At 35.7% G+C, this 22755-nt stretch overlaps 2 protein-coding genes across 5 annotated transcripts in view; one reads left to right on the top strand and one right to left on the bottom strand.

Annotated features, from left to right (window-relative positions):
• The window catches only part of CENPP (centromere protein P), a 151619-nt gene that overhangs the window by 32773 nt on the left and 96091 nt on the right, over window positions 1-22755 (bottom strand). For 2 of the 3 annotated variants that reach the window (XM_027812953.2, XM_027812952.2), the window contains exon 7: window positions 446-553. The exons of the other annotated variant lie outside the window; for it this stretch is intronic. In XM_027812953.2, coding sequence (XP_027668754.1) covers window positions 446-553 — 108 coding nt within the window. The remainder of the gene's footprint in view (window positions 1-445; window positions 554-22755) is intronic. 3 annotated transcript variants of the gene reach the window in all.
• Window positions 29-21021, top strand: ECM2 (extracellular matrix protein 2). Of its 2 annotated transcripts, XM_005444426.4 has the most exons (11): window positions 29-436; window positions 1155-1234; window positions 4689-5008; window positions 9980-10168; window positions 11506-11997; window positions 12314-12429; window positions 14035-14170; window positions 15461-15618; window positions 17409-17548; window positions 18685-19011; window positions 19795-21021. In XM_005444426.4, the coding sequence occupies exons 3-11, from the start codon at window positions 4714-4716 to the stop codon at window positions 19997-19999; spliced, it is 2058 nt and encodes a 685-aa protein (XP_005444483.1). In that variant the 5' UTR covers window positions 29-436; window positions 1155-1234; window positions 4689-4713; the 3' UTR covers window positions 20000-21021. The 2 variants fall into 2 exon arrangements, with proteins under 2 accessions (XP_005444483.1, XP_027668750.1); XM_027812949.2 differs by lacking the exon at window positions 29-436 and having other exon boundaries at window positions 1002-1234.

The following is a 22755-nucleotide window of genomic DNA, read 5'->3' as shown; positions in this document are numbered from 1 at the left end:
GGGAACCGTGCTATCTCATTTCAGATGCTAGCTCCATTTGTTAAGAATAACTATCTCCATTCTTTTTTAAACAGCCCCAGATAAACTACAGAAGTTTAGTATTTCTTCTTTTGACTTTGCAAAGCAAAGCACAGTAGAAACTGAATGACTATTTTAAGAGACAATGTGTTTTCCCAGTATCTTTCCCCCACATACCGGCTAACAATTATGGTTAACTCAACGGTTATACCATTCCACGACTATCTGTCTAAACATTACTCAGAGTATGAATTCAAGCAAACGAGAAATTTTTAAGAACTCAGACAACTCCATCTACCAGGTAAATTTGCCATTTCTGAAGCTCAGCAGACTCGCCATCTCATCAAACACTGACACTCTGCAGAAGCCCGATCTGGGGATGAAGGAAACTGCTCCGCTGGCACACGAAGGACTTGTGGTAACGTACCATTATTCCCTTGCTTCCCCCCGACTCACTTCTCATATTTGGATGACTAACTTCACTGCAGCTTCTGCACAGCCCTGCTTCAGGATCATGTTTCAGGATGTAATTACCCTTACAAAAAAATGAAGGGAAACTGCTTCAGTCATTTTATTTTCCATGCATAAGCTACAACTTACGTAAATTTTCCATGCTAACACTTCAACAAAAAAGTTTGCTGCTTATAGATTATAGGCTATATGGGCAGAAGTGGATTAAAAAAATATGAATTGAAGAAAAAAGTTCCAATTTTAATAAATGTTTTTATGTTAAGGTTACACTTGCCAAAATGTATTATTTCTGTAAAATAGCAAATCCACATTAAAATCATGCCACATGGAAACTTAATTTCTAAATACGTAACCCAGAACTGAATAAAATACGTGGGTTTTTTGTGTCTTTTGAAAACACTCCGTTTTCCTGTTCCTTATGCAACTGTAAGTATTGAAAGAGAATTTCCAGCTGTGCCTTGTCAGCCTACGGACCGAACATATTGTGCTGCTTTTCATTTTCCTCAAGTGAGCTTTTTAGTTCTCTGAGTAACAGTGTTAGCCGATTCTCTGTACACAGAACAGAACAGCGCTTTGTCCCCAGGGAAAGAAGCTATTTCAGACTTAACTAAGGAATCATCTAACATGTTTTAACAATCCCTACTGTTTCTCTGTTTGTTTTAAAGATATCACTGTGATTTTGTTTCATTTGCAACTGGAGACTAAATGACACCAAGCAGAATCTGCTGTTAGGTTAGATTACAAGGTAAAATGTTTTAAATTTTAAATTACTGCTTAAAGCATGGTGTTGAATGGCTTAAACTACATGTTAACTTTGCAAATGTATATGAAATAATATTAGCTATATTTAACAATACTGAACATGAATGTTTTTCTAGATAAAAGTATGCAATACCAGTTGATTTGCTTTTTGTTTGGTATGAATGTTTGCCACACACTTCAAGCTTAAACTTAACTGAAAGTGCATTTGTTTTGCTGGTATGGCTAAAAGTAACTCATTTCTGTGCAATAAATTTAAAGAAGAGTATGTGAAAAATATTGGCAAATCACTTTAACCCCTGTGTATCATGAGAAATAACCTTGACATCTTAGCAACATGTTTGTATTAAGACTGAACAGATAAAGATACATTACTTAATAAATTCAGATAGTCTGGTATTTCTAAAGGGTCACTACTTTAAAAATTAACTATTTCCATTAACATAATAACAAAATGACAGATACTGAAGTTACTGAAAATAAACGTTTTGAAAGCTGTAAGCTACTGAACACTATACGTGATAGAAGTAAAGGTAATAAAGATGCTTACACATACTATGCATGATCTAAACATTTACAGGTAAACTTACAAAAGGTATCGCAATACAGCCATGTTGAGAGTATGTGGCCACACAAAGACATAATGATTTCATTACATTAGCTATAATTTTATTTTGATATGTAATAATTTATTTAAAAACTTGTATAAGTAGAATAAGTTAAATTTTCCCCAAATTAAATGTTGGCTGGCACTATACTAGATATAACTTCCTGACAGATAATTTGAGGATTCCAGTCATGGGCAGTAAAGGCCCAATGCATTTAAGGTCTTTTTCTTGAATGACATTCACAGTTTGGGCCTTAAAATGTGGGACAGCACTTATTAAATAAGCCAAGGAAAGAAGCTTAGAAATGCAGTTCTGTATTTTGCATGCAAGGAACATCATTTGGTTGAAAGTAGCAGTATTAAGCTTTCAGTACTGAAGAGTTAACTTGGTGTGAAAATGTAGCATATGAACTCATATATATGAACAGGATTAGCTTATAAAGATTTAGTATTTGTGTGTGTGTGTGTTTCCTGTTGTGTTTTTTTGTTTGTTTGTTTGTTTGTTTTAATTTTTAACTGTAAAGTATTTTATGAAAACAAGTTTCACTTTAAAACAATTTTGATTTACTATACGGTTTTCTCTATATTGCAGTTAACAGCAAAACCCTGAGACGTCACCTGTATGGTACATGTTATGTCATTCACCCTGTATTGTTCCTGACTTTCAAAAATACATTCATAGAGAATGGAAAAGTATTTCAGTCTTGCCATTATATGCCTCTGGTCACAGGAAGAAATGGTTAAATGTTACAAAAAGCCCAAATGTAATGTAGCAGCATTGTAACTACATAGCTATAGCATTATTATAAAGCATACTAAAAAAATGTGACCATAATTAAGATGTCACTAACTCAAGAGAATGAATACATATGTTCAAGACTTTTCTTTGTATATTCAGTTTTCCCTAAGGGCTCTTTGTGTGTTTCATTCAAACCTGCAGAACAGAAGTGTACTGTGTAATTTCAGAGCCAGTCATTACCATGCAAGTAACTTAGAAACCAAAAACATTAGGTCATTTGTCCTGCAAGCTGAAGTACTAAGAAACAAGCACTTTCTGAAAAAGAACAGACATCATCAATGCTGTCTGTATGTACAATGCACAAAGAGTGCAAGCTTCTGTCTCTATTTGGTATGTTCACCAACAGTAACTTCTGACAATAAAAGGCCAGCATAGAGTCTGTGTAGCATTTTGGAATAACTGATTTCTAATGAGTAGAAAGCAGTAAACTAAAATCTGGATTAATTTCAGAACTCTGCTGTTACATGAGACGCTACAAGGATTTGTGTGAGACACTTGCATCTCAAACTCCCCTTATATGGAAATAAAAACATTACCTTAGCTTAACAAAATTCTGCAAATTAATACATGTATTTCCTATAGTATTTTAAAATTTAAATAGTTGAACCCAGAAACTACAATATTAGAAAGAAGTAAAAGTGTTTCAAGCATATTTACTGCCATTTAAAAATATTAGAATAAAAAAAAATGAGAATTAAGCTGTGGAAAGCATGATAAACATGCCTTATCTTAAAGAAAAGCTAAGCAACTTGTACCAAAAACTTGACCTATTATATAAATCAGAAAATACCACAATGCACAAACTTTTTTCAAAAAAAATCCGATTCAAGCAGAAACACAGCTCAAGTTCCTGAAATAAAACAACATGATAACTATAACAAGACTAACTCCAAAGTGAAAGACTACATATAAAGCCAAAATGGTCAACATTAAGAAAAAGTACTTTTTAATCCCTTCAAGGGGGGGTCCTTAGAGAAAACCCATGGACATGCTCTGAGCCTTGTCTTGGGCACAAAGACCAAGCGCTCTAATTCTCAAGTTCTTCACTAATTCTCAACATCACAAGAATACTAGTGGCTTCTAACTACTGGCTCAGTTAAAACAGGCCACAGGAGAAGAGCGTTTCCTTTTTGAAAGAATTACGCAACAGAGCTACGACAAATGGTTAGTACCTTTGGACATGCATAGCCTTATTACTACACTGATAGAGCCACTGCTGGATATGCTTTCCATGCGTACTCCTGAACCTTGCCTGCTCTGTTTTGGAATGCCACCTATTGGTGACAGTAAACGTAATTTTTCTGTCAGAAGCATAGGAAGGCTCAAGATATATAGTCATTGTTAATTTTGCAGAAAGTAAATGCAAAATACAACACATTACAAATCAACCTTTTTAGAAAATCTATGCTTAACAAAAACTAGAAAAGCAGATGCAGGATGTCGCAAGAAGCAGTATTGTGGTTAAACTTCCAAAAGGTCTCCTCTACTGCAGAACCAAAAAGATTCCGTTAAAGAGGAGGATGGCTAGAAATGGGAACTAATGCAACATCTCATCTATGATGAAAAATACCTTGCACAGAAATGACAAACAAAAAGCAATTGGAGCATCATTTCTGAAATTAACTGGGCATTTTTCTGTTACTTTGCCATTCCCATGTTCAGAAGTTACACAACCTGGAAGAAATATTAGCAATCAAGAAACAATTTATAGCTCTCAAAAGCTCCCTTGCTGGAAGCAGTAAAATTACTAAACTGCAAATGCCTGGCGGCACTGAAAATCTAACCTACCTTTTTAAATGTAACCCCAAATACAAAGCTAGCACTTATTTGAATTTGACTATTGCCTGGAAGGGCGAAGAACCACTAAACTACAATTGCTTCGTTTAGCTCAAATACAATAATTTTTTTGCAAGAGGAAGCTTGGCTATATTGACCTACAAGGTACTGGTCCACTTGCTTTCAAAAGTGCACCACATGACTGACAATCTTAAAAGTTCTCTAGGTATCTAATTTTCCTTTTTTTTCCCATTCCAGGATACCTTCCGAGACACACAAAAACATGCAGGCTATATCATTAGTCTATTATTTCCTGCTTGTCTCTCTGTGCATTGATTTTTCTCAAAATGAAACGAGTGCACTTGTCAGGAGGCAAAGGAGAAGGATGCACTACAGAGGACCGAGAAGGAGCTCCTCAGCAGGGCACAGGTCCCCGAGACAGCCAAGGATGAAGCCTCCAGCTCCTGTTGCTGTAGCACCCAGCATACCTCTTCTTAATGTTGATGACGGTGTTATGGGAGTGTTTGACTCTCTCATCGGTTTGGGTGAACATGAGTCTAGTTACAGTGTCCTACCAGGTAAGAAAAAAGTCCCTCTACTACTTAGAGTGGGCTGATCTTTCTCTTGATTTCAAATGAAACCTATAAACTCATGAAACCTTTATTTTGCTCTACTTGCAACACATATTGAAATAAAACTCACCTTTTTGCTAACCTACTTTTCTTGCATTTTATACTAATTTTGTGGTTAGCATATGAAGCTTTTTAATTGTCTATGCTTAAGCCTTATAGAAGATCCTGCTTTGCCAGGTAACTAATATTTTCTGTGTTCTCATTTTATCTTAATAAAAATTTAGTTGGGATATTTTCATAACTTCAAATGTGTATTAAGTTTGAAGGCCATTTTGAAGAATTTCTTGCCTAATATATCTCCTAAGTCAATTAACATTCACTGAGGTCCTAACACCAATAACAGCAGTGTTCCGTAGAATGGATTATTTTTTTTGGTTGCATTTTTGAAAAACAGCATTCAAACTCTGTCTACACGGAATATTTCAGAATAATTCTTTATTTTGTAAATAAATTAGTAACACATGGTAATAGTTTTGCAGTATGAAACTTATACAAACAAGACCTTTATGATGGAAAAGTAAGCTGAGAGAGAAAAACCCACCCATTCAACACAAGATCACTCCTATGCTCCATCTATATTGAGAACCCAAATTTCTTTAAAAGAAGTTCAATAGTATGATTTATATAAAACTTGCCTTTTTGGTGATCTAGAGTTTTTGACGTTGCTGCATTAATAGATATTTGATGGGTTTTGAAGGAGAGGTAGGGAAGAGGATTAACTGTTTTAAGAAACAAACAAAAAGCATAATGTCATTGATATTTACTGAAACCTGCCTTGGTAATTAGTAACAGGTGCCTCTACAGTCTCCTCAAAGAACACCAGATTAGACGGGGATTGAGAACTGATAGTGGTTAAGTGTCGCTTTGGTCCTTAGTGCAGTAAAGGAACAGTAAACTCGTGCTTCAGGATGCTGGTGATTTTATGTTCAGTGTCACAAATGGGAAATTACAACTCATAAAGCAGGAAATTAAGATTCACAAGTCTAAAAATCAGACATCCATTCTAAAGACAACTTCTGCATACAACTATCAGTATTTTTCAATTTTGAAATCCCAGTTATTAACCAACTGAAAACTACTGAGACGTTATAACACTTCATTTCTGTTCATAGAAAGAGGTTCAAAGATTGAAGACAAGACACTGTGATGTTGTGAGGAATCAACAGAGGGTCATGTCTACTCTATAGTTAATAAATGTAAAGACACAGATGCTTCCATTCCAGCACCAAGAGATCACACACCAAATAAAATCATAATATGCAATTTTATGAATGAAATAAGAATACCCTGATTACCACTGTTCTACATAAAATGCTATTAACCTATTTTTATAAGCAAAACGTTTAGCTTTTAGTGTGTTATGCAAGAGACACAACCACTAGGTTAACAGGTCTCAAATGGCAAAACATATTGTAGTCACATTTTCTTAACAATTACTATTTGTTGTGACACCTTACTTTCAGAAAGGCTGAGCCATTTCAAATCAAGTATTTTAAGTAAGAGGTTTAAATGGGAAAAACCAGCAAAACTCATGACTATAACATTTCTAGTGTATACCACAATATTATTCTCATAATACATACTACTGTCAAACCTTTAATTTAAAAATATTTTTAAAATTAAACAGAGGAAAATACCACACAAATAGCATACACTTCATGTAAGATATTCCAGTCTCTGTCAGAGACCATCAGTCATGCTGAAATAATGCATGGTTCTCCCCGCCTCCCCGCCTCGTTTGTTTCTTTCTATCTAGATTTGCATCCAAAAGCTGAGCTAAAACCGCTGAACTCATTTTATTTGGAACTTCATGCTGAATTTACACCATATTTCCAAAGGTTAAAAGTCCTGTGCTCATCTGCCAAAGACTTCAACCACAAGGTATTTTTTAGTCTAGCTTTTAAAGTTCAAAATTTTTCCAAGTCAATGTCAGATTTGGAAAAAGCAGAGCCTGTTAAATAATAGAACACTATTATTAATCATGCTTCAGAACAGAAGAAAATGCAATCTCCAAAACTTAATTTTCATTCTCCTAGCTACTTATATTGCTCTCGGTAGCCTAAAAAAAAACAATTTACAGATACATGCTGGATAAAAATTAGCAATTAAAGAGGTTTAGCAGCGATCAGACATATCTCCTTCCTCCATATAAAAATTACGTGAACTATTTAAATTAAATCAAACAGTTCACCGTGACATAATATGCAGTTGTTTGTCCTCTACAGAGCGCAGCCAGCCCGTCACGCAGTGCAGAATAGGATGTATGCGGCTGCTCTATTTCTAATGTCTCTTAAACCTCACTGCTCCCTGCTTCTAGCATCATACTGAAGTGATTCAGTGGATAGAAAGTTTAAGGAGCACCACAACGATACTCTGTCTCACAGGGGTTATGTGACCTCCAACAGTGCCAAACAGCAGTTTGCAATGCAATAAAAGGGCACTGCTCTGCCTCTGATCGCACACACTTGTCCTGTCTTTTCATACAACTGTTACATACAGAGAAAACAGGATAATTCGTTAAAGTTGTCTGCAGAGGCCAAGGCCTGATAACCTGTATCTTTATGCTTATTCAGACCAGTTTTCCAATGACCTGAGATACAGTCTAGTAGCTAAAACAAAACAAAGAATTTAAGGAAGCACAGAAGAATTTCCATCTCAAGCCAGATAAGTTCCTCTGGAACAGCTGACGTTTATTGTTTAACATGAGACAGTGTAGTGTTCTTTTTGTGTTTCCTTTGGAGATTATTTAAAAGAAATATTGTGGCTTTCTGGCAAGCACATAAAAACCAGAAGTCAGGATCCAGCAAACAGCTGGATTACAGCTACCTGGGTAGAATGACGAGGCACTTACAGCCAGCTAACATTTGGCCTGGGCTAACTCATCTCCTCCTTCAGTTAACATGGCTCGAGTTGATCAGAGCACAACTTTCTGTGGCTGAAATGAGGCACACATATCCTGGACATTTGAAAAAACAATATGCAACTATGAAAAAAATTAATTTGTCCCTCTTTGCATCCTGAGAGTAACTAAAGGTATAATATAAGGAATACAGAGAAGCATCCAAAGATGATGATGCTGATAATTAATTTTTATTCTAGAAAACTGATTTGTATCCAGTGGTCTTTAAATAGAAGGGCAAAGGAATGCCTTTATTATGAAGCTGAAAGTAGGACTGCCTTGAATGACTTTGCAAAATGCCTGATTTTGAGTCAAATATTAATTCCAGAGACATTTCAAACCAAGTATTTATAGTAGTCTTGTCAGGACATTTAGAGACTATCCTGACTCTTCTTAAAACTGAACAACCAGGCATGGTGGACCAGGGCGGGCTGTGGGAAAACAAACCTGCAAACAATTTGTCTTTGGAGGGAACATCTATTGCAAATGAAAGTCTCCTGCATGTAGATTCAGCTGAGATTTCCACTGTACTAGACAATCTTAATCTGAAAGTCAAACCGAATAGGAAAAGAGGAAATGTTTGTTATGTATATGCAGCAAAGAAAAAAGTAACTTAGAAGTGGGGCTTCAGCTTGAAACGAGTATTTCAGCAACTCATCCTTACTTGAATTAGAAAAAGGAAAAGGAAGATGTGTAGGGAAGACGGTTTCTTGCCAGAGTCATAGGTATGCTCAATCATAGGAAAAGATTTGCATGGGATGAAGAATCTCAACCTTGGCTTTCATTCTCTTCAAACACACACACACACACAGAGCACATCATGCTAAAGTGCTATGTTTATTCTGGAGTCTGAAAAAACACTGCCCAGGGAAACTTTTGCTGTGATAAGACTCCATCATTGGAAGGAAAGAGAGACTTGGAATAGTTTCCTTCCCAAGTCTTTACACTCTCCAAACAACTTGCCTACCGAATATCTGAGTATAGCTTACAAAATAAATGTCCTCTACATTTCTTTCTGAAAATTTCAACTAGTACCCTGGGGAAATCTCAGGGTTTTGTAGATTCATGTCCAGAAACTTTGGAGATTGAGTATTTATTAGCACAAGTTGTTCTACCTTGTTTCCTAGTAAAGAGGGTTTTTTAGATAAAGCAAGTTATAGGGAACAGGAGATGTTTGCCATCTTACCAGTCATTAGAGAGTGGACTTTACTTCCATTAAGCCTATAAATAGTCACTATAAAGAGAATACTGTCACCTTCACAGTTCCACTGAGCCTTAACACAACTTTCCGAGATATGAGAAAAGAGGTCTAGTGCACAAGAAACAGAAGGGGGTCTGGGAAAAGATATTCTCAAGTTCTGCATGATTTATTTTAATATCATTGTGATAAAGAAAAACTTTTGCTTCTTTCTCAACTGGATCTATGCACAGCTTTCATTGAGATCTGTGATTTCTGCTTTCCATTTCTAAGGATGGAAAGGAAACAAGAGCTGCCATGCAAAAGACCCTCAGAAACTCACAATCTAGATTTATTTCTCCCATTTTAGGAATATGTCTAAACTTGAATAATTCAAGAGTTTTTTCCAGAAGACGAAGCTGGTAAGTGTCCTCATCAGCTAGCTAGGAAGAGGGGGAAATGAACTATTACGATGACTGCTGAAAAAGAAGGTGCAGACAATCAGAGGGACAGGGAACTTCCACTCAGTTTTCACTGTGAAGCTGTAAGCAGGTAACAGCTACATATACATTAATGGTGTATGTGAATTGCTTCCCCCTTGACTGCCTTCACAGCTGAAAGGCCAAGAACCAAGTAGGGATTGGAGACTACTAATAAGCTGAAGAAAACACAGCTATGGAAAAAAGGGAATAATAATAGGATACTTACAATAAGGTGTATTTTACATATTTTCAAAATGAGAACAAAATAGTAGTGTTTCTTTCCAAAGTTTTAAATAAACACTGTTGGTTTTATTTCAGTCTAAGCTATTTGTCTCCAATTTTCTGGTTTCCTTTCTTAGGAAAGAAGGGGCACTGCATAGCTAACGGGATGATGATGTATGATAAAGCTGTCTGGTCTCCCAAGCCCTGCATTACCTGTCTCTGTTCAAAAGGAGAAGTGTTATGTGACACAACCATGTGCCACCCTTTGAAATGTCCCAAAACTATTATACCTGCAGGAGAATGCTGCCCAGTTTGTTCTGATACTGGTACAGTACACCATAATATTTTTACTATTGTAAAACTACCTCGTGCAAAAGCTAACAAACTCTACGCTTAATGGTATCAAGGATTACAAGGTACACATTATCCTTCTATAGAGAAAACGAGTCCTGAATAACACGGTAAGAGCAGGTCTTCATAATTTCTACTCAAGTTGACTTCAGTTTCTTAGAGTACACTGGCTGTTAGATGAATTTGATATAGTATTTAAAGGAAAGAAGATGTGAAGTATGCAATAGTAAAGATAGTTATACTTCTGTTTTCCCCTCTCTGCTTCTTCCCTCTTCCTCTTATAAAATTTCTGATAAACGTACAATGAAAGAACACCTGGTCACACTTTATATCCCAATTCCATTCACAGAGGATCAATGATTGCTATCCATTATTAATGTATTAGACATACATACAAACATCACACACTTTACAGACTGGTAAATCTTTATTAGGAGTGTAAAACCATATGCAGCTATTTGATATAAATCAAAAGAAGAAAGTCAACTCACAAGAGGAACAACAGAACTACAATCTTGCTTCTTCATAAAAATGTAAACAAAACCAGTATCTTCAGTAAGAGAATGGAGGCGATAAAGATCAAATGTAATTTCCTTCTGCCACTTCCAATACCCTAAGTCTGCAAAGTACTAAACGTAACCCCCTCTCACCGGAAAAATATTACTAAGCCTTGTGTGTGTGTGCATATGTGACAAACAGAAATACACTGAGCAGAGACATCACAGAAATTAACTGTAGAACTAGAAGTCATGTTGATTGAAACAAACTTGTATTTGAATTGTCCTGCTATACCAGGAACGACTGCATTTTGGTGATGGAGTTAACACTTCCCTGGTGAGCTCCCCACCTGCAGCCACTTCTAGACCTGACAGTCCCTTGCACAGGAGAACAAGTCTTAACCTTTGTGAATTTTATTCAAGTTACCCTCCTCCCACTCCCACACATATTCTTCTTCCTCTTTATACACCCCCATCAACAGAAAAAAATAATTAATATAGTAGTTCAAAAAGGAAGATAATGAAAGCAATATTAATTCCTTCCTCCCCCATTTTTCTGGAGCTGCAATGAATTGTACCTTTCTACAACCTGTTCTGCATGGCTGGCTCAATCATTTCTCAGTCAAAGTATGTCTCTTCCATCAAAAGCAGCAATGTAAGACCATATTTTCATTCTTTCAAATCATATTCTAAGGGGAATACTATTCTTCTATAGTTACCGTATTTATATGAAGGGAATAATGTTTACTAAAACTTCAGTTTCATATCCTCTTAGACAACTTTTTTTTTTGTTTTGTTCTTACTGCCTCTGTTAGACTCCTCTTTGGATTCAAGTATTATTTCACTGGATGACATAAGTGAATTGTCTGGCGATTCTCCAGAACCCAATGACCTTGACAACGCCAATGTATTGTCATCATCACCTACTCAAACAGAAAAAGATGAGCCACTCAGAACAGAAGTGGTAGAGTTTAAAGGGAAAGATGGTCATAAAAAGGATAAAAAGAAAAGAAAAAGGAAAGGCAAAAAAAATCGACGGAAGCATAAATCCCACCACAGAGAAGAGCAGCTTATCTCAAGAAAGGAAGCTACAGAAGAAGAAGAAGAAACACAATACGAAAGTGATGGAGATGATGGTACTTTCATCAGAATGCCATCTCATTTCCCAATTCCTGTTCCACCCATAGAAGCTCCTCCTTTGCCAGCTGGATGTTCCACCTCGGACACCACAGTAAGCTGTATTAATGCCAAACTTACACAAATACCACCCATCTCAGATCCAGATCTAACAAGTCTAGACCTTACAGGTAAACAATGGGTCCACTTTGCACAGTTTTTCTCATGCAGCAACATTACCCATTCTCAAAGGCAGTCAACAGTATATACTTTGTCATTCTTTATCATAGAAATGTATTAGAATGAATTTCATAGCTAAGCCTCTAAAACAATAAATTAAAAATGTTAATTTGCTTATTAGTATTTAAATATTGTTATGAATATATCTACAAAAATATTGTACACAATACAACTGTTTTTGTAACATATTTTTCATGCACATTACTACACAACTGAGATGCATACTGTAATTCATAACTCAAACTATTTTCTTGAATTCTGTCCTAGGAAATAGTATCACTACTATCTCAGATGAAGCATTCAATGGGATACCTAATTTGGAATGGATCGATCTGAGTAAAAATAATATTACCTCTCCTGGCATAGGTCCACAAGCATTCAAAGTAAGAAACCCAAACTTTTCTACTATTCTATGACTAGTTATTGCTTAAAGGGAAGGTTTTCCTTCTTTTCAGTCTATGGATCTAAAACAGTTTGTACCTAGTATGAGTGACCTTTGTATAAATATCAAAAAGTTAAACCTGGCTATTTCAAGAAATCTCTTGTGATAATTGAGAATACCTAGAGATTTTTGAATTACATTCACCAAGTATTAAACGTTAAACAATAAGAGAATTTTCTGATATTTTACCAGTTGCAGTTGAGAGATTTCAGAATTGAAGAGCTCATACTCCATTAGCACAACCTCAGGCTCAACATCTGTAAATGTATTTATCATCTTTCTCACTACATTAGCTCTGTCAAAGCTGATGCTCTTGGATTCCCCAAAAGATCTGCCTATGCCAGGTCTTGCTGTAAAAATCCACTCGGTAGCAATTCATGCAATCAGCTGTATGCTTACTGTTGAATGAGAAACCTTCAAGCATAGCTGCTTACTAAAAGAACAGCTTTCTCATAAAACAGTCCAAGAAACTTTCTATATTCAGTCTTTTTCTTGCAAGGGAATTTACATGGTAATGGGCTATTCAAGTGCATCTGCATATTCCTTGCTTGAAGACAGAATAGTCCCATAATATTTTCTCACGCAAGCAAGCATGTATAGGTGGCAATTCAAGTGTGGAAGTAAGGCATCAAGGCCTTGCTTTTTCAGGTAAGATGAATACAAAAAGCATATGAACAACAAATTGAATTACCACATTACGCCTTTAATTTTGTGTCCTGCCATACACAAATCAGCCCTCTTGCAGGGCTCTGTGTACCACCTCCCTCCACATAACATAACATAACCAGCTTTGGCCCATTTCAAAGGACTTCAGTTCCTGCAGCTCTTATGAAATCAAAGTGGATGGAAAAGACAAACCCAGGAAGGTGCCTCAGTCATGAAATAAAATTTTGTGAGGCTTACATCATGCCAGGCAGTTAAGACAAAACTACAGGAAAGCAGGCTTCAGCAGATCCACTGCTAAAAAAATTCCATCTTTTTAAGAAATGCTTACTACTGCATGTGCGTTTATCAAAATCAAGCTATGGCAGTTTTTCATACCAATTTTTTAAGCTGGCTGAAGTTGTAAAAATCCTAGGTCACTGAAAAAGTTGCTGTCATTATGCTTAAGTAAATTTGCTGACCTACAGAAAACCCTCAATTTGCTCACAAATGAAGAGTATAAACGCATAATCCACAAATGTATGTGCTTTGAACTCCTAAATACTGCAGTAGTGTAGTAAGGTATTACCTACACGACTCAGAGCCAGCAGCAGTACTACAACTAGTTATGACTGGAGATCTGCAGGATAACTGTGGAAAGCTGATGTGTAACTGGAAGAGCTTGATTGAACACATTACATTACCTGCCAACTTTATTAATATTTATCATAAAGAAACCAATCGATTAGAAACCAGATAGGAGGGGAAAAAATTATTCAAAACATTGGATGCTAGCGCACTGCTGCTAAAAATCTTCAAAAAGCATGTTTAAGAAAACATTAACTATGATCACACTGCATGCTTAAGCATAATCTAAGTTCTTTTCTTCATCCCTTTGGTTAAGATCCTGAAAAAGTTAAAACGTTTGTATTTGGATGGAAATATGCTGGTACATATTCCCTCTGAACTGCCATCAGCTTTGGAAGAAATAAAAATAAATGACAACCACCTTCATGCCATTGATGAAGATGTCTTACAAGGTATTTGGAAACTAATCTTGATCATATGAAAAGATTAAAATAAATTTGAAAAGTAGAATGTTGAACCAAATGCATGTGGTTTGATATAACCAGAAACCTAACTGCTAGCTTTTAAGCCTCATGTTTTCAAAAGGCAACAAAAGCTGAAAGATTTGCCTGACAAAGTTTTTTAAAATTACATTTTCCCATGTTACGCAACTGCTACTCTCCCAAAGAAGCTTACATTTAAGGTTACTAAGTAGAGACGGATGTTGAAGATACCTACTATCCTGATCCATAACTTGATTGCTTTATGTGAGGTGAAACTATAATTCATTATTTTCTAAATGTAATGAAAATGAAGATAATTTGATGTGCCTGAAAAATAAAGCCGAATATAATTTGAGTTACCCATGATCCTTTAAGCCAAGCTAAATGTGGGCTGATACAAAAAAAAGGGGCAGGGGAAGGAAGGGCACCATCCGTGTCGTATGACTGACTGACTGACTGTCTGAACCTTTCCTCTCCTGCCAAGAGGGTCCACTGAAACTGGATCAGTTTAGTGATCCAACTCACTATGGAGAGATAGAAATGCTTGAGCTAAGACAAAGAAAACTTAGGCCAAGGGCTGCAAGAGCCTTTTAGTTTAAAATTATCAAACAACACTTCTAGGAGAAACGATTCAAAACTTCTGTTAAAAATAAAAAAGTTATTTGGATTATTTATGATGAAGAACTTAGTATTGTGAAATAGCATTTTCTGCTTACATATATTGATCAACACTGGTTTCCTCTGTGACCTGCATTTGGAGAGCTGAGGAGGAGGAACAGTACAACCTGCGAAGGGTTCTCACCACGGCACAGTAGGTGGTTGAAAGGAGTAAGGCAGGGAGGGGAAGGTACATGCCCAAAGGAAAAGGAACGTTTTCACAGAAGCGGCTGGAGACCCACAGAGATCCTTGGGAAACAGCACAAAGTTCAGCACCCACACAGCATTCCAGACATCACCTGCAGATAACCGTGAAGTTATAAGGCCTAAATGGCAGCAGTAGCCACGAGTTGTACAGCCGCCGCCTTTTCCTTCCAAGTGGAAGAGAAAGCTATACACAAAGCTCTAGGCAACCTCTGAAAGTTCTACAAACTAATAAACAATACAATTCCACGATTATGAAATAATAAATGAAAATCACTATATTTCTTCATTGCCATGAACTGATCTGAATAATGTTTAAGACTGCTAAATTTTAAACATGCATTTTAACGAGATACCAGATGGAATTTCTGTTAGTTAATGACAGCTTTTTCTCCCCAGATTTAAAGAACTTGGTCACCCTGGAATTAGAAGGAAATAAACTTAGTGAAGCAAACGTCAGTCCTTTGGCCTTTTATCCTTTGAAAAGTCTCTCTTATTTGCGACTGGGAAGAAATAAATTTAGAATTATCCCACAAGGTCTTCCTGCCACTCTTGAGGTAAAAACAAAACAACAAGAAGTAAAACACAAAACCAAAAACCCACAACAAAAAACCAACAAACAAAAACTAACCAAGAAATCTTCATTTTTCCTGACATTTCCTGACATTCCTACTGCCTCACTATCATCAGGTAGAAATAGATTTTAATTTTATAGAATTTTTTTCCCAAAAACACTAATAATTCTTATTCCTAAATTATAATTTCTAGAAATCTACTGATATATCAACTCCTTCCAAAATGCTATCTTTTAAGTCTGAATTTATCTAGTACAGTCTCACAAAATACTACAGGCTGCAACTTCTGCCTGTTCAGTTATACACCATGCACATAACAGTCCTAATACAGAAATCTTAGTGCAAAGACGTTGTGAACGCTGAGTTACCACCAAAGTAAAGTTCAAAAAGCAGGAACAAGAAAAATGAAAGATCTAGAAAACCTGTTTTATAAAGAAAAACTAAAGGAACCAAGATTGCCTAGTCTGAAAGAGAGAGGTGCCTATATCTAACCATCCTCTTCCTTTTTTTGGCTGGTTTCAACTTCCCTGGATTTCCAAACCTTTGCTGAATTGTGCCTCATTTGGGGTGGGGGGCAGCGTTTGAACAGGACGTCTGTTCCTCTTCCCTGAACAGTTTACTCATTGCTCGATTTTTAATCTTTTTCTTTTGGTAGTTTCCCATCCCACTTCCCTGCTCAGTACTTGAATGTAATTTGTTGCAGTAGTTTGGTTTGGTATTTTTAGTGATGCTATCAGGAAGGTATCCTTTTCCTCCTTCTAAATCTGTCTAGTTTCATTCTCTGCTTACCTCAGTCTTTACTTAAAAAATAATTCTTGCTACCTATTAATTTCACCATCTCTCTTGATTCTGTCTTTCCATGGGATCAAGAAAAAGCAAATGAAATGTAGCAAAACCAACAGCACCTTTTCTGTAACAGCTTATTCTGCAGCTACTGCCTGCAACTTTACTTTAGCCTGATGTTCTCCACTACCCATTCACCCATATGTTACATTTTTCGTTTTCACTTCATCCCTCCTTGATGAAACAGTGAACACCTGGCAAATTTTACTACACTTCATATGCTTTGGGAAATTTTAATATTAATCCTACACCTAATAAATTCACAATGATTTTCAGGCTATGAGGCTGCTTTTCTCTTTTCCCAAAACCTTCCTCGACAAGCCCCGAATTCTGTTTTGGGTACTGCAAATACTTTAGTCTTTGCCCTATTGTTATTTCATGTCATATTTATCCTACATTACAAGCCATTATCAGAAACTTACTCTGTAGAAAACACAGCGTTTTGGTATTTGCAGATTCACAACATCAAATTTTGTACAATGTTAACATTTTTATATTCCTAAAAATTTGAAAGTTTCAAAGCTCACAAAAGCCCAGGAAAAACATTAAGAAAGTAAGACTCTTCAGTATTTTTCTCACTAATAGCTTCTCCAGACAAAAAAAAAAAAAAATAATGTCTTGTCACCTCGTCACTCTCACATTATATACTCTTACACCATACAACTTCAGGCCAGAATACTAATACAATTATTTTTATATTTGATCTTTCAAAGCAATCTGAATTTCTCACAAATGAGAAAAGAAAACAATTGCTTTGAAAAACCGTGTTTCTGAAAGTCACACTACAGCTACAAACATACTCTCAGATTCATAAATTAACAGATATATCAGGTAATATGGAGGACACGTAATAGCTACACTTTGAATTTGCAATGCCAAAGAACAGCATATTTTGCTTTCACAAATTTTCTTTCCAAATGCACTTACAGGAGTTATACCTTGAACATAATCAAATTGAAGAAGTGTCAGAAATCTGCTTTAACCATACAAGAAACATAAATGTCATTGTGCTAAAGCATAACAAATTAGAAGAGCACAGAATAGCACCTTTGGCTTGGATAAACCAAGAGTAAGTACAAGTCATTTTAAATAGTATTGTTTTATTTTTCTCTGTTATTAGCGAGTCAGATAATGAAATATTTGCACTTCACTACTTTTAACTTGAAATCGTAATTATCTTTTGATCTGCTTGTTTTCCATAGCAAATTTGTCTTAATTTCCTTTGCTTAAATTGTATAAGCTAGGAAGTATTCAGAGTTGGCTTTTAAACAAAAAGATCTTACACTTCAGATCTGGACCACATTAACATAAAAGTCTAAACATTTTTTCTGATAATCCAATCAAAAAAATGAACATCAATTATCAATAATACTTCATACAATTATACGATAATTTGGTATTAACAGACAATTATCTCACAGGTAATTTTAAAATAATTCAATATTGTCCTAGCCTTATCTCCCATTAGATTAAACATTATAAAAATAAATAAGATGAAGGGAAGACTGTGTAGCTGCATTGTGTAAGGGTAGAATATAAGCAGAGCAAGCAAAGAGAATGAAAGCAGCAAAAGAAGATACTGCTTTTGATCCTTCTGGTAAAATATTTCCTGAGCTACGCAGGATACCTTGCCATAACCTGGCAGCTGCAGTCCTAGCAGCCAATTCCTGGATTTGTAAACTGCTTAATCTGAAAACACCCACAGTCACTAACAGCTTCTCTCATCCCTGGATGTGAGGCACATTGGAATGATTCTAAAGGAGTGGTCCACAGAACAACTCAATTTCCAATGGGCTTTAGAACAAAAATCCATGTCAATGGGATAATCTCTGAAGTCCCAAGCTTATTATGTGTTTTCCAGTTAACTTGTTATTGCAATTCAGCAACACTTACCAATCACAAATTAATCCCTTGGGTTTCTCCTATTCAGCCTTCTCTCTGTACTCACTACTGCAGATTTCTTCCCATCAACACAATCGTTGTGCTTGATTGAAAATTAATGACTTCAATTCTTTCTATTCCCAAAGTAATTATGCATGACCATGTCCCATAAAATACATTCTGTTCCATAAACAGAAACAAATTTCCCTGTGAAATTTAGTTTCCCTGTAATCCTATTAAGTTTTATTTTGTACAGAACGTGGCATTAAACAACACAATATGCTATAATGTTTTCATCCTATTTTTTTTTTTCCTTTAATGCAGGAACTTGGAATCGATTGATCTCTCTTATAATAAGTTATATCATGTTCCCTCCTATCTGCCAAAATCTTTACTACATCTGATACTTATAGGAAATCAGATTGAAAGAATTCCAGGATATGTCTTTGGTCACATGAAGCCAGGGCTGGAGTATCTCTACCTGTCCTTTAACAAACTTACTGATGATGGAATAGATCCAGTATCATTTTTTGGAGCGTACCGCTCTCTCAGAGAGTTATTTTTGGATCACAATGAATTAAAGTCTGTACCATTTGGAATTGATGAAATGAGAAAATTACGTTTTCTAAGACTGAACAATAATAAAATCAGGTAATTTCCGAGCCCTTTGTTACGTTAACGGCATTAAAATAAATGTCACAAGACATGCTTTAAGAACCTTTTAAGTAAATTAAAAATAAAAAAAAAATCTGAAGGAGGAGCTAAATCCTGAGCTTTCTACTGCAGTATTTCTGCATGTGATAAGTGAAAAGCGAGGTTTCAGCCTTCCCTGTAGTCCTTAAAAAAGCTCACAGAGATGCTGCGCATGAGTTGTCTCCAGGATATTAATTTGTAATACTGCTTGGGCCACGTGTCTGCTGGGGCATCTATAACCTGCTGGGTACAGCAAAGTACCAGCTGCTTCTGCTCCTGGTCCAGAGCCCAAACTGCTCACAGAACAAGTGGAAGGAGTTGTCAGCTGCTGCTGGCCACTGCAAAGTCACCTCTCAGCAGGCTTCAGGCAGCCCCACTGTGATGTTAGCATGCTCCCTAGCTCCTCTGGGCTGTTCAGAAAGCAAAGGAACAAGAGAGAGGATCTTAAGTGTGTTAGACAGACAGTTTTCATTCAGCAACATGTGGCAATACCTTCCTCAGGAAAAATTAAGTCTATGACAAAAATAGGAAAACAATGCAAGGAGAGAATTTTAAAAGCAATGACTTACAAAAGTCCTCAGTAAATACATTATTGAGGAAAATTAATGTAGTGATTAAGGTAACATTTTCAAATTTCTAAAGAAACAGCATCTCTGTTTCTCTGATGTGTATCTCTGATATATATTATGAAGTTATGAGTTATTTTGAGTAATTAACGTAATTCCTTCCACAATGTCACAGGACAGTCCCTCCAGAACGCATCTGCAGGACTCACATCAATGATGATGATCATGACCACAGTGAAGAGGAGGAAAATGAAGATTCACATCTGGAACATGTTCATCTTGAAAACAACTATATCAATACGAGACAGCTATCACCACATGCATTTTCATGCATAAGATCCTATTGCAGTGTTGTTCTTAAACCACAGAAGATCAAATAAACACCCAAACTTTTACCCGGCAACCCCCACCTCTAGAAATACAGCTTTATTTATTCTCTACTACTAACAGGTCTGCTTATTTCTGATTTAAACCCTTCTTACTACTATAAATAAGATACAGTATATTACATACTGAAGTAAGGTAGTAGTGTATTTCTTAATATTGTTTCAGTATAAAAACATTAAATGTAAAAATAGAAGCTCAAGTTTATGTCATAAATTTTTATTTCTATTGACAGAAATTCTTAAACACAATAGATCAAACGGTGTCCCTGATAAACCCTCCACATGATCAGATTTTAGAAAAGAAGAATATAACTAAACTTTCAGCTTGGTCCTGTCTTATTCGATTAACTGAATTTACAACATTTTAAATGGTACCAACAGCTTTTAAAAAGATACAAATACCAGTCCTTGAGCCCCATTCATTTCTACAACATACAGTTTGCTAGATTTTTATGCTATATAGGATCAGGATCATGCTGCCCATTTCAGGGACTAATTAGACTTTCTCAAAACTTCAAAATATTCAGTTAGGAGTTATTTGAAAGCTTCTAGATAGTCAGAAATTACCACTTCAGAGACAATGTTGATAAAGCAGTTTCAGTAATACCTTTGATATGAATGTCTATCATAGTAAGCGGTTACTTAAATAGATCTCTGTTTCCCTAGAAAGGAGTTCAGTCTCTTGAAGATTTATTTTTTTTAATGTCCGAGTTCAAAGAAAAGAAGCATTTTTAATATTCCACTCCAGATTTTAATAATATATTCTTTCTCTAAAGTGGCAAAAAATTTGATAAAGAGTAGTTAATAATTTTGTTTTAAAGAACAATTTCAATAAAACTTGAAAGAAATTCTAACATCTTCCTTGAACTGAACAGTCCTTTCTTATAAGACTAGGCTGGTGGTAAGAAGTGATTACAGATGACTGGCAAGTCATTATTTATTCTTCACGCAATTACTTTCCACTTTCCCCTGGGCTATTCTGTGATGCATTAAAAAAAAAAAAAAGTAAAAAGAAAGTACTCTATTTTCTTCAGTAATATAGGTATGCTGTATAATAATTTATTCTTCAGAATGGAGCAGAACAAAGGATTAAATAGTTTAATATAGGGATTGACTTTTTTAAAAGGCGTATAAAAGCTGTAAGCAACATCATAAAATCTTGTAAGGACACATATTAACTACTGAACTGTACGGTTTCTGCCCGCCTGCTGGAAGTGAAGGTTTCAATAGGCATCTCCCACATGCCCCAATCTACTGCTAGCAGATGTGTCATATAATCAGCACAAGCACACTGTTCACACAACATTTAACTGTGAAGGATCTCCAAACATTTTCTTTGGCGTATTACAGACAGCATATATAAACATCTAAGTTTTGTTTTCTTTGAAGATATACGATGATGATAAAAACAAAATCATAGCTTTCTATCTCAAAGTTCTCTTACTCAGGTAAACTATTACCTGCAAGACACAACGGTATTTCATCTGCAATGAGTCAATATATAACTAATTTCCTGTAAAAACCAATCCTAAGATATGTGGATTTCTGTAAAAATACTGCTTTGGCTATTTTGTTTGGTGAAGTATGGTCAGAAGTTGTACCTTAGTGATTTGCTATGTTTGGTAAAGAATGGTGAAATCAACAGGCTGAGTTTTTACATAGTGTTGTGTTTTAGGTGGTTTGATTTCATGGCTTGTGCACTTTCAACATTTTATTCCTTCTTTCCTTTTCATTTAGGCTTCCTTTGTAAAACACCATTAAGTTCCCAAACTACTGTTTTGAGAGATTAAAAAAACCAAAGTATTGAAATGAATACTTTTAGTCTATTGCTAAACAACTTCAGACTTACTTTGCAACATTGCTAAGCAGTGCTTTCAGAAGCTTTACTAAGTATTTTGAATACACAGATTGACCCAAGAAGGGATTTCCAGGTAAACAAGCCGCTGTATTACACCATTTTATGCATTCTTATAATAAATTTAAGCAAAACGCCACAAATTGTTGCAATTATCTTCATTTAAATAGAAAGGTTACCAAAACATTCAGTCTTAATAAGACCCACTAGAAAATCTCCACTGTACTTGCATGGGATAACACCACTAAAATACGGATGACTAAAGATTTATTGCGATCATTAACATACTTCTTTCTCCAATATGCGCTTTTTCACTTCTAAGATACCATAAAAGTGAATTTTATTCAAGTACTTTGTCTAAGATTTTTCCTTTGGTCATTTAATATGAGTATCGAGCTTGCCTGGAAGTACGCTGTGCTAAGCTGTTCCTACAGGAAGCCCTCAGTAATGTAACGTGACCTAAAGCTACAGTGCAAATATAATGTCACAGTGGTGAAACGGAGACCGAAGGAAAAACATTTTGGAATCAGAACACAACAGTAGCAGAGGCAGAAGACCAAGAAGGAGAAGGAAGCCAAGGGATGAAGGGTATGCAACAAACGGATGCTTAGTCACTTAAGAAATACACGGGCAATTAAACTTGAATAATGTTTCCATATGTCAAATGTAAGCAGATTAAGTCTGTTCACTCTTCAAAATTACTAACTACAGTGGAAGTGAAATGGGCTTCATGATAAAAAAATCCCACTATCTTTTAACAGCAAGCTCCAAAGGATTTTATAAACAAAGTAAATGGGATTATCACCATTTTACAGCTTGTGACAGTAAGACATAGAGAAGTGACATAACCATTCCTGACCAAGAAAAACACTGGAACAAATTCAGAATCTTTGGC

Source organism: Falco cherrug, chromosome 4, assembly GCF_023634085.1.
Source record: "Falco cherrug isolate bFalChe1 chromosome 4, bFalChe1.pri, whole genome shotgun sequence".
Lineage (NCBI taxonomy): Eukaryota > Metazoa > Chordata > Aves > Falconiformes > Falconidae > Falco > Falco cherrug.
This window is presented reverse-complemented; position numbering and strand designations above follow the sequence as displayed.